Source organism: Podarcis raffonei, chromosome 1 (assembly GCF_027172205.1).
Source record: "Podarcis raffonei isolate rPodRaf1 chromosome 1, rPodRaf1.pri, whole genome shotgun sequence".
Taxonomy (NCBI): Eukaryota; Metazoa; Chordata; class Lepidosauria; order Squamata; family Lacertidae; genus Podarcis; species Podarcis raffonei.
In genome coordinates, this window is record NC_070602.1 from 17,927,295 (window position 1) to 17,945,728 (window position 18,434).

Sequence of the window (18,434 nt, forward strand, 5' to 3'; positions counted from 1 at the left end):
AACATTTTGTAGCTTGTGCCTAGTTCTCCAAACCGTTAAGGTCATTTCGAATTCTGATTCTGTCTTCTATGGCATTAGCTACCCCTCCCAGTTTGGTGTCATCTGCAAATTTGATGAGTAGTGTTTTGGTGTATAGTTCAGGCCCTTATGGATCCCACTCCAGATGTTTGGGTGGGCTGGATTTTTCTTTCAGCTTGTTGAATGATGGGGGAGCTGGCAAGCCAAAGGAAAACACTTACTTGCATTGCATTTTTTTTCATTGGGTAAAATTCAAACTTTAAAAACACAACAGGGATGAAGTGTTGGCCATGAAACCAACAAATGCCATGAGTGCTACCTTCACCCCCAAGCAATCTGAAAATGAGAAGACATCCAGAAGACATCCAGGACTTAGTAATAAGCTATAGTGGATATTGCACAAACCATATTATTATAATTAGTCCTATTCAAGCAAATAATTCCCCCTGCCCCCGGGTACTTCTAATTATATGGGTTCTTTTTTTCTTTGCAATGAAAAGATAGTCTATGTTTTCATAGATGAAAGCATAAGGTACACTCAAATGCAAAATATGCATTGTAGAGTTTACAGACGTAATGCTATATGTAATTTTGTTTTGTTTTGTTAATTGCTGCTTTGTATTTAGCTCAACCTGAGCTAAAGCCAGTGTCTTCCTTGGGGATCAGGAAACGGGTGGGAAATGTCACTCAACGACTTGGCAGTATGACTTGGGTGCTGAAGTTTCAGTTGTCAAAAACAGCAAAAATAAACATTGCACACTGTGCTCTAAAGTGTGTGTTTTGGGGTATAAATCTTGCTCTTCAGCTGACGGGACAGCCACACCCCTGCTACAAATGATGGCCATTTAAACAAAATGATAGTTCAAAGCTACAACCTGCTTCAGAAAGCTGGGACCAAATTTTTATACCCCAGAAATTCGTGAGCATTCAGTTTTGAGTTGCAACTGCTCTAAAATGTCCGAACAAAATTCATGGTTTTCCATCCTCTACCCTCCTTTCTTTTGAAAAAAATGGGTAACATTTTAACATTTGCAAATCGGAGGAAAATTCTTAAATGGCAAACTCCAAGTGGGCTGGCTCCCTGTACCTTTGTGAGGAAGAGCACAACCTTGTTTCAGAACGGCACATTTTTTTTTAGTCAAATGATAGCGATAAATCAGTGTTTTAAAGTGACCTTTTACCTTTTTAGAAACAAGGTGGGAGAAGTACTACTGATCTTTTTCAAAGTGCATGACTGTAAAGTGATAAAATTGTATATTTTTCATAAAGTGGGGAAAATTTGTGCTGCTTTTGGAAATCAGTATGAAATTATGATTTCTGCTCAACCTGTGATCTTACAGCCCCGCTATATTTTCTGTATATGACTGACTAAAAGAACTGGAATAAATTAGTACCTCTGCTCATGTATATATAAGCAATGTCTTTAGATCTTAGCACACACGTTTATACCTTTGAATCACTTTGCTTTTGTGAAGTTGGGATGGGGCGGGTGGGGAGGAGAGAAAATGTAAGCAGATTTTTTGATAAATGTGTAAAACTTCATTTGAAATATTTTAGTAAAAATTAAGTAAGAGATTGTGATAGTGCATACATTCAGTTGAAGAAAATAAAATACCTTATTTGTAAGTGAGATGTGATTTTTTTTGCTTTTTGACAAACTAAGGGCTTTAAATTAATTGGATTCAAATTAGGATAGGAAAATGGTTTCTGTTCACCCTGTGATCTTGCAGTCCTGCAATATTTTAACTTAGTTTGCAGTTATAGGAATATTTTGCAGAGACACTGTCACCTGAATATTTTAAATCAGATAAGTATTTAACCATAATTTACTCCTTTTGTCTTTTTAACTAATTCCATTGGCCCCAGTGAGTACAGTCAATATGCAAGGATGATTATAATTATAGTCCAAAATAGCAACTGGGAGTCTGCTTCAAATATATACAGAAGGGATGATGTTGATTACCGTATTTTTCGCACCATAGGACGCAGTTTTTCCGTCTTAAAAACTAAGGGGGAAAGTCTGTGCGTCCTATGGAGCGAATGCAGGGGGGGGGGAGGCAAGCAGGAAAAGCCCCCAAGAGCCACACACAAGCTTCGCACGGCTCTTGCGGGCTTTTCCCCAGGAGGGAGAAGGGACTGATTTTTTCCTTGATTTCCCCCTCTAAAAACTAGGTACGTCCTGTGGTCCGGTGCGTCCAATAGAGCGAAAAATACGGTAAGTAGAAGGCCACAACACACATTTCTTCCACTTCTGAAAGCACAGGCGACTGATTTCACTTTCACTGAGCTACAGGGCAGTATCAGAGGTTTATATTCTGGTTTTTTCACAAGCAAACAAAATTATTTACAAAACCAAAAGTTGAAATTGCAGTGTAACCTTCCAGAACCAGCAGGTGCTTGCTTCTACCTGGAAAAAAAATATCTCCTGTTAAAAGGCATAACCAGAAAGCATTCACTAATCAAAAGAAAAGTGATGCTTTCTGAAAACAGTTTCTCTTTTACATTGTCCAGAAAAGCTTAGTCCCCTATTATACAAACTCCAGCAAACCAGTTCCCGTTGACTTTTCTCCTCCAGCTGTAAAGATTGCAGTGTTGATCATTTCCCAGGAAACTGTGTAATAGTCTTTGATAGCATGGTGTGGCTTTTATGAAAGTGCTACACCGTGTTCCTTGCTACAGCTGATGACCTTTTAGACAAAATTTATTGGAGAGTGCCAAGCCTGCAGCAAGCTGAAATGGATCTGCTTGAGCTCTGGCGAAATCTGATGTCCTGCTGTCGATATAAACAGTGCAGAACCATGTCATTGACCTGCTGGTTATTCCTAAGCATTTACAATATTTCAAAAGGAGCAGAAATCGAAAATATATATCTATACCTGGGAACAAACATGTCATCGAAAACCATTCATAGTCACTGTGGAAAGATGAGTGTATACGAGTTATATGCAGAAATGTTCTCTACCCAGCAGTCCTTGCCATGTTATATGCTGCTGCTATTGGCATCGGTCTGCCTCAAAAGACAATGGAGTGTGCCTCCAGGGGTGAAGTCAAATAATGCTCTACCACTGAACGACGTTTCTTTCCCCCTGAAGCTTCAGCAAGTCAATGCAAAGATGTGATCATGGGAAAATAGAAGGATGTGATTTCATGGATTGCCAAGGGTGATCGAAATACGTGTTCAGAAAAAGACTTGGTTTATGCCTGTTATAGGTAAACATGCCTAAATGTCATTCTTTATCCTCCCACCATAATGCTCTACAGCAACCCGTTTCTTTTTGGGGGGCCAGGAGTACATCTGGAAATTGAAGAACCTGTTGTAGGTTACACAAAATAGCCATTTCATAGAAAGAACTAGTGATGCTCAGACTCTGCCCTCCAAAATAAGGAAAACATCTATCACCATCAAAACAAGAAAAAGCAGCCAACACCTTCACAAAGAGGCAGGATCCTTAACAATCCATGAACACACACTCACACTCATTTTAAAAAATGGAGAAAGCAGGAGTCTTGTTGGACTCAACGTCAGGGACCCCCAGCTCTGCAGCAACACCACAAACAAGCAAAGGACCAGGTTACTCTAATGAAGGACCTTCTAGTTGATAGAACTGGTTCTCCTTCTCCTGGTTAGCCAATTGGTATTTAAGCAAAACCATTGGTTGCCATCATCTGGCTGCCCAGTAGCTGACTGTGACTTAGAGCAGCAAGCAAAATCTATCAACTGCTAAGGCATTCCTTTGGTCTCTTTCTAGGAATGCCTTGCAGAGAGACACAGAAAATGTGGTAGGAAGGGTGAAAGTATCAGAAGAGCAGTTAAGTAATTCAGAGAGGTGATGTGACTGCGAGTAGCACAATTTGAGTTGGGAGGAGAGGCGCTGTAACCATCTAATGCTATTGGGATAAATGACTGCTTTTCCACACTAGAGTCCAGGACCAGGTTTATTTGGGTACATTTCCACAAAGTCAGCCTTTTTTTTTTTAACCAAGTTGTAAATCACAATATGCCATTACATTCAGAGTTCCACATTTAGAAAATATAGATGTTTATGTACAGGAATTTGCATGTAGGTTTAAACATACATTAAAGGTCAAGAACCCAGTACATTCCAAACCAAAAATGACAGAAAGCCAGACACCAATGGAGGCTCCTCAGCAATCAGTTGTTGAGTGTTATATATGTGCATATATATTAAATAAAATTGCCTCTAAGTGTTGCTGGAACACTACATAAATGAAAACCAGAAAGGGTCTCTCAGATGGAATGCTAACCTTAATTCCGATACTCCGTAAGTAGGCACTGATTTCTAGAAGCAAGTTTTCTTCTTACCAATATAACTTAGCCAATATGGCTTTTAAAACATCTTCACTAGTGGAAAGTAATCCAGTGCTAGAATGAACTCGGAACGACTTGGATTTCAGTTAGCTTTGCAATATTGAAACAAAAAGCCTGCATTGCTCTCTACTAACCATGAACAAACTGGTCAAATTTCTAAGTCACTGCCTCCTAGATTCCATACACCAGCCTCTTCACTATACAGACTATTCCCCTAGTTGCTGCTCAGCTATCCTGTTTAAACCATTTCCCTCCCCCACCCCCCAGGTTAAAGTGTATGCTATGTACAACTGCTATCTCATCCAGGTAGCACGTCCAAGTCCAGCAACAGGTGGCATCCCAGGCGGCGGTATGGGAGGTGGCACTGGCGGCTGCCCACCAGGGGGCACGGCAGGAGGGGGGTAGTTTGCTGGTGGCATTCCCAGTCCTGGAGGAGGATGAGGCGGGACAGCATGAGAAGGAGGTAACCGGGGAGGGGGGAAGTTAGGATTGTAGGTAGGCGGTGGCGGGTAGCCCGGGGTAGGAGGAGGAATAGTTGGTGGGGGGAATGATGTGGGTGGCGGAACAGGAGGAGGAGGGTTGGGAGGGTACACATGCGGGTGGTATGGTAGGTGAGTTGGAGGTCCATAAGAGGGTGGCAGAGCTCCGTAGGTCGGTGCTTCGGTCTTCATCATTGACTGAAGGCTCTGATAGCCCTCTCCTGACATGTAAGAATTGGTGGTGGACATGCCGGTGATGTAACTGGACGGCGGAGGCGGAGGTGGCGGGCGGTGAGGCATAGGGGGCGGCTGATGCACAGGAGCGGGATGCGACGGAGGAGCAATCTGCACCTTTGCCATGTCTACAGAATCTGCTGTAGTCGTCTGATCACCTGCCATGGAAACAGCGGCGGTCAGAGGAGGCTTATGCTCTGAAAAACAGCAACAAAGAACACAACACTTCATTCACAACTGCATCTGCGCATGACAGAAAGAACACTGACAACTAACTGGGCAATTGATCTGTACGTGTTAGGAGCTGATACGTATGTGTTAGAATATTCCGTTCCACCTTATGAGGAACAGGCGTGACTGTTGTGTGTCACATGCCTGTTTACACTCCAGCACAGCTTGCTGGGAACTTCCGTTTTGTGTATAGCTATTGCTTATGCTGCTTGCTTGGAAATGAAAGGGAGAAGACATGTTTTTTCTTTTGTCCTGATGAGGTTGAACTTGACCTCAACCAACAGTATGCTCCCAGGCAACCTCAGCTTCCTCCATGTAACAAAACCTCAACAATGCACAATAACCATTTTGGCCTAATAGTCTCAGCTGCAGTAGAGACTTATAAACTCCCTTGCTGCCGGATTATGTGTCCAATGTCTTTCGTCAAAACAACAGCAGAGGGAATCTTTAGCAGAAAGGGAGCGTTGGAAAAGGAAGTTTCTGGTTTGAATGCCATCTTTGTTACACTGGTCGGGTTAATGGAAACATGAGCCAACATCCATGATGTAAGAGAGGGGCCGCCAGAGACACCATTGCAATAGCCATCCAAATCCTGGGCTCCTGTGGGCTGTGCTGGGTACGGGCTAACCATATGCTGACAATTCCAGGGTATGTAGAGTTTCAGAGAAAAACAGAGAAGGCAACACCCACTTTGCAGATGGCAGCAGAACTTACCAGGTGGTGGATGCGCAGGGGGTGCTGGTGGGTGCGAAGTCTCAATTTTTGCAATTTTAGGAGGAGGAGCCTCTGAAAATAGAGCAAAACAGAGGTGATCTTGTGAGTGTCACACCCAAAAGAGTAGCAACCAAGTTTTCTTCAAAGAAAATAGCAATGCAATTATACACTCATTGTGACTTAGCTGCGGGTAGTTATGCATAATAGTACACTTTAATAATTCAACCATTGTTTTACCATACAAAACAAGATCATTTTAAAACAAAAGGGAGAAAATACCTGCAGTTTTGGTTTCGTCCTTTGGTGATGCTGCCTGCTAGTGAGAAAAAATTGTGCAAATCAAACACTCAGATCACACCAGCAGTTTTCAAAGCACCGAGTATCAAGAAATCCGAAATTAGCCTCTCTGGACATCAAATGTTGGTGAGTTAAGAGTTAGGGACATATGTAGAATCATATTTTTAAAAAATATTATGATCAAAATCCTTAATATGATGACATCAGTGGCATAAATTCATACCCTTTCAATATTTTAACAGCCAAATAGTTGAAGCTTTTTAGCTTGTGATCTTCTGACCATAGCTTCATGCGGCACAAATTGCTGCATGCTCCCTTACTTCAAACACCAGCAGTCACTTGATAAAACTTCAGCTTCCACGTTTCGAAAGGAAATATCTCAGTAGTGGCAACACAGTGATTCAGCTCCGTTCTTGTTGGGATGCACCAGGGTCCTTTGTTGCAGGACAATGAAAACATTTTTACTGCTGCTCTCTTATGGTTAAGCATTTTAGTTAGGCTAGTGTTGCTGCTTCATTTTTAACTATTTTTGTAATGTTATAGCTAACCTAGGATTAATGTTACCTGCTGGCTGCTGCCACTGATCACTGTGTTTTTACAGTTTCAATTCATTATGCTTCATATTCTGCTGTTGGAATCTGATTTGCTTTGGGGGGAGGATTTACCCTAAAAGATGGCTTATAAGTAATTTCAATCAATCAATAAAACTGCAACACCATGTACCTTTTCATGTTGTTCCATGCTTTCTCAAAACTTTAGATATTTGTTTACTCTATTCATGTACAGTTAAGAGCTTTATGTAAGTTCTGTATTGCATAAAGATTCTCCAGTAAGACATCCTGTTACCAACATCTGATTTAAAAAATGGCCACTGTACTTTCCAATGCAGTAATATCATTTCTGTTATTCTTACCACTGGTCTTTTCGCCTGCCTGGGAGGACTTGACTGAGGAGATGGTTTTTTAGACGGCTGTGTTTGCGGAGGTGGGGGTGGGGGCGGCTGCCCTGCCTGTTGAGACTCTTTCGGCTGTTGCGCCTGTGACTGCTCTGAGCTTTGAGACTGCTGGGTTGGAGGCACCGGAGGCGTCGACTGAAGGGAAGGAGGCTGCTGCAGCTGATGTGGGGTGTGATGAGGCATTTGTTGCTTCCCCTGCGAGTACAGATCCAGGATCTGGTGACAGATGTCTTTTAAAACAATGAAATAAAAGACAGAAAGTTTCACACTCTGGTGAACAGCTAAAGCGTGAGACTTATATTTGTAAGTTGTGTTCAAAAACATACCAGAAACATTTTATCTAATGCTTTTCCAAGGAACCACAAACTTCATTTATTTCCTTAGCTTTCCTTTATATGACATTCTGAGTGCCTGCCAGCTTCTCAGCTGGCCATGACAAACAATTGCCCCCATATGGAATTGAAACCTTCTAAATCCAAAATGTCTGTGTTCTCGAGAAGCAGCCACTCTTTCAACCAGCAGAATGCTGCTGATTCATAGTAAAGTTTAAGGTCTGACAGGGCAAATCCACCCCTTTCCTTTACATCAGTTAATATCTTAAATTTTATTCTAGGCTTCTTGCCCTGCCAGACAAATTTAGAAATGTCTTTCTGCCACTTCTTGAAACAGTCCATTTTGTCCAAATTTTGAGGGGGCACAGAGGGCCTCAGAAAGAAGAAATAAATGAAACTTGCCCCCCCCCTTATCCAGCAGAGCTTTATGTGAGTAGAACTCTGCTCACCAGATTGAGATCAAAACAGATCAAAACCATTAGAAGGCAAACTGTTGAGTGAATGCTTCTTTAAAAGTATGGGCCCTTTTTAAACATGGTTTTACTGAAGGACCCAAAGCATTCCATAAGGTTCAAAAGGTATGATATAAACACTGATAAATATTTATCAATATTAGGAAGGAGGCAAATAGAACATGAAACAGTACTTTTCCCAGACAGGCTCTAAATGAGGGCTGCAAAGACCCCAGTTTATTTAAATAGAATCACAGAATTGTAGAGTTGGCAGGGATCCCAGGGATCATCTAGTCCAACCCCCTGCAATGCAGGAATATGCCGTTGTCCCACACGGGGATCGAACCTGCAACCTTGGCATTATCAGCACCATGCTCTAACCAACTGAGCTATCATGCTAGATTCTGGTTTATAATAAACAGCAGCTTGTATTCAAGTTGTATAAATCATGTCTGTTGTAAAGGTAATGGTTCAGAGAGAAATGTTTCGGGCAGCAAATACTTCTGGTACCTTCCAGGACATCCACAGGTACATCTTGCACAAACTGCTCCCACCACCTTCTGTACATTGGCTTTGATGTCCACTCCTGAATCTCAAACTTGCACAAGCGGCCGGCCAGATACATGACAGCAACCGCTATGATCTCAGGCTCCCACTGCAGCGACAATGTAGTGCACAGACTAGAAAAACCAAACCAGAATCCATTATCATCAGACACTGGTATATGGTATTATAAAACATAAACCACTGGGAGTCCTTTAGCAGGAAGGCAGTAAATAAATCTTACTAACTGAAGCTTCTGGACTATTTACAAAAGGCAGCCCCATGCACAATGCATCACAGTAGTTCTAATGGGCCTGGATAACTGAAGTGAAACTATCCCTTGCCCAGGGAGGGCTAAGCTAGTAAATGGCACTTCAGACCAGAGGCTGCTCGTGTCTCCTGTGACAAAGATGGATTAATGAGCACTTCAGGACTATAAACCTGATCCTTCAGGGGAGTGCAACCTTCTCGACAAAAGGTTGAATGCCACTTAACGGAGCGGATGAATGATCCACTGTTCACACCCCCATGTTCTCTGGACGGAGCTTTAGTTTACTGGCTCCCATCCAGCCCATTACCATTTCCAGGTACTTGATTTAGCACTCCCACATCATGTTCCTCTTCCATCCACTGCACACTTCAATATACAACTATAGCCACATTGCAGAGCACTTGTCATGTGTGGCCAAGGATGTGGGATGTGGTAGACTAAAAGTCTGAATAATGCCATTTTCAAGCTTTTTGGAAATGCTTCAGAAAAGAAAGTGAACGGAAGCCTCAATAAGTGATTAACTACTGAGCATAATGATTTTTAGTAAAAATTAGCATATGATTGCAGGGGGTTTTTTACCTGTCGTTTACAAATGTCCATGCCATTTGAACCAGTTTTTGAATTTTGTTCTTGTCACCTATTGAGAAGTGGGGGTTACGTGACAGAAAGAGGAAAGGAGAAAAGAAAAGGATTACTAAGAAAATGAAACAGCCTGGTGATTATCAGATATGTAACACAACCTTATGCATTTTCACTCAGAAGCCCCATGAAGTAAAACTGGTCTTCACAGAAGTGTATATAGGATTAAAACCAAAGAAATTTGTTGTGTTTCTGCAGTTTGCAGGCTTAGTAAGAAAAACAGCTTTACATGTTTTCCTTACCTACATTGGGACCAAGTATATACAGAGGCAGATTTCTCTATGGCTATCTCCATCTAGATGGTGAACTTTGCACACAACCACATGAAGCTTTAGATTCAATGGATTGTGCAGTCAAAGCCCATTTAAGAAGGCTACATTCTGCCAAACCAAAAAGGCTAGAATCAGACACCCCACCTTCCACTAAACAGCCAATGTGCAAGTCTAACCTTTTCAACAATAGCTCTCTACACACAGCCCTCAGCTGCTACTTGGAATTGTGGCAACTCCAGCTAAAAAGAAAATGAAAAAGTGAGGTGTGTTCCTTGACCTAAGCAGAATTAGATGGCTCCTCCTCCTTGGAAGAAAGAATACACTGCAGTTTAACTGCACAAAAAAATAAAAATGTGTGATGATCTACTACACTGTATTCATAACTTTCTACTTTATCAGGAGTGGGGAATTTGTTTCAGCTGGTGGGCCGGATCCAATTGTGACTAACCTTCTACAAGTCCCATTTGACAGGTGTGCAGGGTCCGTCCACCAGTTAATCATCTGGTATGAGGAGGATCCAGCCCACACAGTGTGGCTTGCATTCAGCATCAAATCTGAATGATGCTGATAACACTCTCAATTGCTCCTTTTCAACCGCAGCTTTATCTACCCCATGCCTGACATCATATGACATCAAGTGAGCTGCAGGTGGACCTGACTGAGGGACAATTGCCTCATGAGGCAAATTAAGAACCGTAACAGGCCTTGATGATGTACACATACAGGGTTTTACATTGAGAAAAGGCATGAAGAAGCCCCTGAGTAAGTGTAAGCTCAGCTCTCAGTCTACAAAACAAATGGCATACATGAAACACACACATTCAGCGCAAAATATGCTAAATGGCCTATCAGACATTTCATCTGTCTGCCTCCCACCCTTCAATAATTTCTTCTAAAAATGTGGCTGATTAAATTGACACAAACAGCGGGGGGAAATGAATATGGCATCACCTATACACACCAGCACTGAGAAATGCAATGCTATTTTCATACCTTTGAGCTGCTTAGCATATTTAAGCAGGAACTGGTAAGGATGCTCCACTTGCAAGTCAAATTTTATTGTCTGCAACAAGATCCTCTCTAAAACCATAACTTCTTCCTAAGTATCATAAGAAGAGAGCAAGGACTCCATTACTCCAAAAAGCCAACTGTTTTTGTTTTTTTTTTACATTTTATAAAATTCCAGGTGGCATTACACAATAATGCCAAGGATAGTCACATCGAGGGTTATCTACTTTTGGGCTTGTCTGCAGTAACTTCACCTAATTTTAAAAACTAAAATTTTGCTTTTAGCAGCTATATAAAATGAGTGCATATAAGCACCCACATTATTGTGGTTGTGCAACAATGTTCAGCAACTGGAAATCACCTTCTACCTCACTGATGACCAGAACCGTTTTTTTTCTTTCATATCCTATTTATTATTTTTCCATATCCTATATTTGGCATCACAGTGGACTTAGAGGTCATAGAGACAACAAAGAGCAGAGCATAAGGAACCATGATTACGATCAAGCCTTGTGTGCCTCCATTTTCCACTTCTGGCAAAAAAAACCACCCTCTTGATCTGCTGGCAAAGTGTCACAGAAAGGGAAAAATAGGGGAAGAGAAGAGGAACGTGGAATGGAGGAAGTCACAAGTTTTCATGGCAGTGAGAGGGTTTACTTTCCTAGCTAGTACTATCTCCACAATAAAGCCCAATTACAAATCCTGTTGCTGATCCCTGCTGTACAACCACGTTTTTGTCTTTTTCTTTTAAAAAGTCCATAATACTGCAACACAGTTTTGGGGAAAGAGTGAAACTGCACAGAAGTGCAGTCAAATGCTAATTACTAGGAAAAGAAATACGAGCTTCCGGATTTCAATTATTTCAGGAATGACTTCCAACAGCCAAAGTAAAATATCCATCATAAAGGGATACTTTGGAAGTTGACAGTACTCCCTGAGCATATTCTTTCATTTCCCCCCATTACTTATAGCACTAGGTGCAAGAGCTAGGCAACCATCCATGGCTATGAGAAGGTGGGAGGAGTGGAACCAAATGCTTGTTCAGCCATCAAACTGTGACGGGAGCTTCTTAGCCTAAAACTCCAAGGAAAGTTGGAGGAAACATTCTCAGAAGTCAAAGTGGACAAGCAGTTCCTTATTACTAATATTGGCTATCTGAGTGCCTTATGACTAGCTCAAGACTTGGGTCTACAGAAATTTACACAAAAAATAGACAACCACAGTGATATTTACAGGGAGTTGCTCCAAGAGGTGTTCAAAAGCTTCCAAACATCCAAAGTTACTCACAAATAATGCGGCAGCACTGTCTAGCAAGACATGTACACTGTTTACCAAATTATGCATAAAAAAGCCAATGAAATACTATATTCATGCTAACCTGCAAGACTTTCCAGCATATGTTAATTTTTTGAAGACTTTGTGGCTAACAAAATGCCTATTATAACTATAACAAAGAAATAAGTCACAAAAGTGTATTTGTTCCAGTTTGCTTACTGTATGCATATGGCTGCACTCTGTGTGGCCAGTTTCACTGCTTCCCCTGTGCAGTGGATTATTTCTTTGCTGAAAAGACAGGCAAACGCAAAGGAGAACAACACACAAGCACTGCAATACACATCGCCTTTGAAAATAACATATGGCAAAAATACTATCTAAATGAACCCAACCACTGAAATATCTTCCAGCTGTTTAAACACTGATGAAAGGTCCTGGTACTATTTTATTTTAAAAGTATCAAGTTTTTTATCTAGCTTAAGAAGACTTCTAGTTCACACTATTTTACTCTAACACTATCACTAAAACCATGTGCTATACTAAATATCTACAGACAATATTACTAGGGTTGTACCATGTTAACTTAAGTTAAAGCATCCTTAGCACATGTCCGTTTACCTTTGGATCATCTCCAAATTGCCCGAACTGCACATCATTTAACAAACTACGAGCTGTTTTGATTATATCTTTACATTTTTTGGGTGTTTCTTCAACTTTTCCTGCTAGGAAGAGACAGCAAGCTCCAGTCACCTATTGAGAGAGAGAGGGGGAGAGGGAGAGAGAAAGATCTCCTTTAGGAAGTTGCCCAAATATAAAATTCAGAGGAAATAATAATTTTATTTTATAAAAGAAGAACAGATTATCCACTCATACAAAAGAAAAAATATATATCTGATCGATGTGATGGGGCTGTCAACCATTTGGGGCCCATGGACACATTTGCAAACTGGAAAAACTGTCTAGGGCACGATACTCAGACTGAAACCAAACACACACTACAACCTTTCCTATTTGCTGCAATAAAATGCTTCTTTCAAGCAATGAGAAGAGAGGAGAGGAGGGTCCCGTGGGTGTCAGGGAAGGCCTTTGCAGGCACAAGTGGGACTATGCACACCACACTGAAGCCCCTACCAACTGTTCACCATCACCACTAGTATTTTGGAAAGTTGTATAAGATTTTATTGCTGTACTTGACCAAGATCAATGCATCATGATAATAAAAGAGCTGCCAGAAACCATAGTAGCTAACACTGCCATGAAATAATTTTGCAAACAAAAATGGCATTGTGTCATGCTGGATTTGTACACACAATGGGTTGTGCCACTTGTGAGAGCACACAATGAAGTGTAACAGTGGCATTCATATGACCTTTACAACTTGGGACTATAGGAACATGATTTTACATTATATTCCACCTAGTTCAATCTTCTGTTTCTAATAGGCCACCTAATGGCAATGTAATCACTATACAGTTGTACCTTGGATCCCGAACGCCGCAAATCCAGGAGTGTTCCAGTTTGTGAACATTCTTTGGAACCTGAATGTCTGACATAGCTTCTGACTGAGTGCAGGAAGCTCCTGCAGCCAATCGGAAGCCGTGCCTTGGTTTTTGAATGTTTTCGGAAGTTGAATGGACGTCTGGAACAGATTCTGTTTGACTTCCAAGGTATCAGTCGTACCTCAAAAGTCAAACGGAATCCGTTCTGCAAGTCCATTTGACTTCCTGAATGTTCAGAAACCAAAGGGTGGCTTCTGATTGGCTGCAGGAAGCTCCTGCAGCCAATCGGAAACAGCAGAAGCCCCGACGGACATTCAGCTTCCAAAAGAACGTTCGAAAACTGGAACACTCACTTGCGGTTTTCAATCATTCAGGAGCTGGAATGTTCAACTCCCAAGGCTTTGGGAGCTGAGGTACAACTATGAAATTACCAATTTCACCCTCAGATTTGTCGACTGGTAGAAATTTAATTTGCAAAACAAACTGTCCGTATTTAATGTAGCATATTATGGTATGATCCCAGCAAAAATGCTAAGCTATAGCCTAACTATAGTTTGAATTATGGACTGTACAGGCAACCCCCCCCCATTTATGCGGGCGCTATGTTTAGAGGCACCTGCACACCAGTGAAATCGCATATATTTGAACCATCAATGAAAAAGCCTGCAAACTCCCCACTCTGCCGCATTTTGTGATGTTTTCTGGTCACTTCTGGGTTTAGGACAATACACATGAATGGCAGAGTACTATTAACAGTTTTTGAATAAAAACAGCATATTTATACTTACATATCTTGGAAACTGCTTGAAGGAATGGAACATATAAAATCGATGAAAATAAATTATCCCTGTTGCTAGCGTATCATAATGTCTGGATTACAAGATAAGGCTCTGAACAGATTTTAGCTCAAACCCAGCTATAAAGATTAACTGCAAATGAAACTGAATGATGCATCAAAACGCAAATGATGACAACTTAAATGATGATGCATCTGCATAGGGTCGTTTGCCAAGAATACGCTCCCATGCATAGTGCCTGTGTCACAGATGCATTGCAACGAACTTCTCTTGACACTTTTGCAAGAAAGCAATTTCATGACTGTCCCCAGTATTAGGGTGGAAGGGGCAAGAGGGTACTCTCCCTCCCATCCTATAAGCCACTTCGACAGATCACTGCACACAAGCTATTGAAACCCTGACTTAAATATTCAGGTGGAACTACACAACACCTACTTTGCCTGACTTTAAAGTATTCAGGTGTTTAAGCAAGAGCAATCTTAACTGAATTCTCAACTGCTAAAAAAAAGCAACACCCAACCAACTGTGCAACACCCAACTCAAAGGATACAGTCCCAAACGGGTTCCTACATCAAATATGAAGCGAGCACCTTCCCTCCGATATCTTGCTTCGGTAGCTGGATCGAGTCCTTCTAGCTGCGATGGCGTATGAGCCAAGTCTTTCTTATCCCAGTACCAGCATGGTTTCGTGTGGTCCAGGTTTGCTGATGTTACAGAAGGGCTGGAGTTCTCTTTTGTTTCCTTCATTTATTGATGCCGAACGGTTCCCGGTTTTCAAGCGTTGGCTTTTTTACAGGGCAACTTCTGAACCTTTGGTGAGGGGGGAAAGGATTTAGTTTTATGACCAGAAGACAACAGTTTCCCACACAAAATGTCACACACACAAATAACAGGAATCTACCAGAGCCTTTTGTGGCACCTTAAAATTTACTAATTTATTATGACATAGGTTTTTGCCGGTAACATCCTTTATATCATTAGCATCAGATGTCAAGGAAATAAACAACTATCTGACTTTTAGAAGACATCTGAAGGCACCCCTGTTTAGGGAAGTTTTTAACGTTTGATGTTTTATCGTTTTTAATATTCTGTTGGGAGCCGCCCAAAGTGGCTGGGGAAACCCAGCGAGATGGACGGGGTATAAATATATTATCATTATCATCATCATTATTATAAAAAACCTCAAGAGCCCTTTTAAGGCAAAAACGCGAAGAGTGGAGCAAACGTTTTTCCAACCATCATTACTGTCGCCGCCACAAGCTCTTTCTAGGAGGGACCCCCTTTTTAGGAGACTTCCGGAGGGCCCGTAACCCTCTTTCAGCCACTCGCATTGCCCAGAACGACTCACAGAAGCAACGCGCCACAGGGAGCCAAACGCGTCGAGGCATCAACGACAACCCCTGCGCAGCGCCATCTTGGGAGAGAGCCTCGACAGAGACGTTGCCGACGTCGTCGCGTCACGCAGGCTACGGGAGAAACGCCAACGAGCGACTAGCCTCCACCAATCGAAAGCCCACCTTAAAATCTTAATCCCGCCTCCTCCATTCTCCCGGGCGCGCGCGCAGGCGCTCCCTCCTCCAAGCACGTCCGCGTTTGAGCGAGATAGAGGGAGACGAAGCTTGGTTTTGTCTCTCACCCACTCCGCTTTGCCCTCGACTCCGTTAGCCAATGGGAGGGACGCACGGGAGAAACGAAGGCGGATGACTCTAGCCAATGAGCTCTCCAAGAGGCGGGGGGGGGGGTTGGGGAAACGAAGAAGACGTACGGGGTGAGGAAGGGGGCGGTGTTATTGGGCGGAGCTCTTATCCCCGCCAATCAGAATTCGCAACACCACCACCCCCACCTCTCTCGCTCTCGCTCCGCTGCCCTTTCCCTCCCTCAGGCTCTCGCGCACGCGCCCCACCCTTTTCAAAAGAAGGGTGTGTGAGAGAGGGGGGGGCGCGAAGAGGAGGCGCGCCGGATTGGCTGGCCCGCCCCAGTGCGAGGACTGCGGGCCAATGGCAGCGGTGGAGGCCTGGGCTCCGCTGAAGGGGCGGGCGAGGGAGGCCGCAGGCGGGCCGGGGCCAGCGCTGGGTCCTCAGAGCCACTGAGTGAGTTTGTAGGTGTGTGTTTACGCGCACGCGCGCGGCGGGGCTGTGGTTGGCTTCGCGGCCGCCACCACCGCCGCCGCCTCCTCCTCCCCCCTTCCCCTCCCCCCTCCACACCCCGGGCAGCGCCGTCCGGTGAGAGGATTTTGAACCCCGTGTTGTCGTCGCTAAAAAAAGGTAAATGGGGGAGGCCTAATCCCAACCCCGTCTCTCTCGTGCGTCGCCTCAGAGGCGGGCGAGGCGGGTGGGGGCTAGTCCGGCCCTGGCTCCTACCTCCTCCTGTGTCTTTCTTATTTAAATAAATTTTAAAAACCCATGTGGCTGAGGGCCCTCACACGCCACTGAGGAAGACGCTTCCGCCGCCGGCTGCTCTCTTCGGACACCGACACACGCGATTGCAGGAGGTCGCCTAGATGCGTCATCCCGTGTTCCCCCGCCCCGTTCACACGATCTTCCTTGCACGCTGTCATGTCCGCGCCAGGGAATTGGTCCGGGAGAACAGTCACCGCCGCTTCCCCTGGGCTGTAGTCGAGGTCGGCCCACACCCCTCCCCGTAGTTTTCTTCCAGAGGGCTAGGAAGGGGTGTGGGTGTATGTGTGTGTTTCAAACCACTCGTGCGGTGCCACCCTACAAAACATAACGCTCCAATTTCCGAAGTAAACATGCGTATCTCAACGGCGGGGGTGGGGAGGAAGAGGCGTTGCGCTCCTCAGTTCCAACGGATCCTGAAGATGCGCCCCTGCAGCCGCCCGCATGGTTTATTTTTAAGTCGGGCCCATGGGTTTTTTGGGCAAGGCGTTCCTTCCAAATGAGTGTGCATAGGATTGCAGCCTTCCTTAAGGGCCTTGCCCCTCCGCCTCTTCCATTTCGCAAACGCATTTGCTGCACGCACCGGCCTCCTCCATGCATATTCATCTCCTCATATCCTGGCCTGTTCTATGCCCAATTTTGGCTTCTGCCTCCTGCCGTCCACCATTTCTGCTCGGCTTCTACTCTCTCTTCCCTTTCTAATAAATAACAGGTAAACACTGCTTCAGAGGCCTGCATGACAGCTGCTTATCACTGTATACAGTTGCCTCACAGTCTCTTTGGCATTGACGTTTTTCCAAATATTACCTATTGTTTGTCATAATGTGGCTTAGCTGCCGGCATGCATGAAGCTCTCGGTATTTACTTACCTACCTTGTTTATTAAATCAAATTCATGTCTTTATTCCCTCACACACACACACAGTGAGGCTGTCATAAATACTTCGCTGAATCTCATCGTTTCTTGATGGTTTTTTGCTTTTACTTTAATCTTGACCAGGCCTCTTGTTACCATTCCCCTACTAGTCAACATTATTTCCTGTTCCTATCTTACAACACTGGGTATTGCCCTTTCCTGACAACTCGCAATCTTTCTGTGTTATCCCCTGTTAGTGGGTTCAAGATTGCAGCCTAAGACTCAGAAGTAAGCTCCATTTTGTTCTCTAGGGCAGGAGTCAGCAAACTTTTTCAGCAGGGGGGCCGGTCCACTGTCGCTCAGACCTTGTGGGTGGCTGGACTATATTTTGAAGGGGGGGGGGGGATGAACGAATTCCTATGCCCCACAAATAACCCAGAGATGCATTTTAAATAAAAGGACACATTCCACTCATGTAAAAACACGCTGATTCCTGGACCGTCCACAGGCCAGATTTAGAAGGTATTGGGCCACATCCGGCCCCCGGGCCTTAGTTTGCCTACCCATGCTCTAGGGTAAGGGTGTATAGGATTGCAGTGCATTCAGCTTAATTTCATGATTATCATATCTTTCTCAGATTAAATTGCCTATAGTTCCAGTATTTTGCTGCTTGTTTTCCAAATTTCTCAATGGTACATTTATCACATCTTGACCTTAATGCCAATTCCATTTCTCTTACAGGAATCATACTGACATTGGTAATTCTTTTGTAATTCTCTATGCAACTGTTTTGATTGTCTCATACACAACTTCCATTCTTTTCTTTAAATGTCTGTC

The 18,434-nt window shown here is 43.4% G+C and overlaps 2 protein-coding genes across 7 annotated transcripts in view; one reads left to right on the forward strand and one right to left on the reverse strand.

The window, feature by feature from the left end:
* Positions 1-3,941: 3,941 nt before the first annotated feature.
* On the reverse strand, positions 3,942-15,876 carry CCNK (cyclin K). 3 transcript variants are annotated; one of them, XM_053375420.1, is made up of 12 exons: positions 15,695-15,875; positions 14,897-15,156; positions 14,338-14,419; positions 12,669-12,800; positions 12,270-12,338; positions 10,761-10,866; positions 9,436-9,493; positions 8,553-8,722; positions 7,217-7,488; positions 6,286-6,319; positions 6,007-6,078; positions 3,942-5,258 (listed from the first exon to the last, which is right to left on the reverse strand). In XM_053375420.1, exons 2-12 carry the CDS (start codon positions 15,091-15,093, stop codon positions 4,642-4,644), a joined length of 1,809 nt encoding a protein of 602 aa, XP_053231395.1. In that variant the 5' UTR covers positions 15,094-15,156; positions 15,695-15,875; the 3' UTR covers positions 3,942-4,641. The 3 variants fall into 3 exon arrangements, with proteins under 3 accessions (XP_053231395.1, XP_053231404.1, XP_053231414.1); XM_053375429.1 differs by lacking the exon at positions 15,695-15,875 and adding an exon at positions 15,583-15,649; XM_053375439.1 differs by lacking the exon at positions 12,270-12,338 and having other exon boundaries at positions 15,695-15,876.
* A 459-nt stretch (positions 15,877-16,335) lies between these two features.
* SETD3 (SET domain containing 3, actin histidine methyltransferase) overlaps positions 16,336-18,434 on the forward strand; it is a 47,209-nt gene continuing 45,110 nt past the window's right edge. The window contains exon 1 of one of the 4 annotated variants that reach the window (XM_053375469.1): positions 16,336-16,436. The gene's annotated coding sequence lies outside the window, so the exon portion shown is untranslated. The other 3 variants (XM_053375474.1, XM_053375452.1, XM_053375460.1) reach the window with 3 other exon arrangements.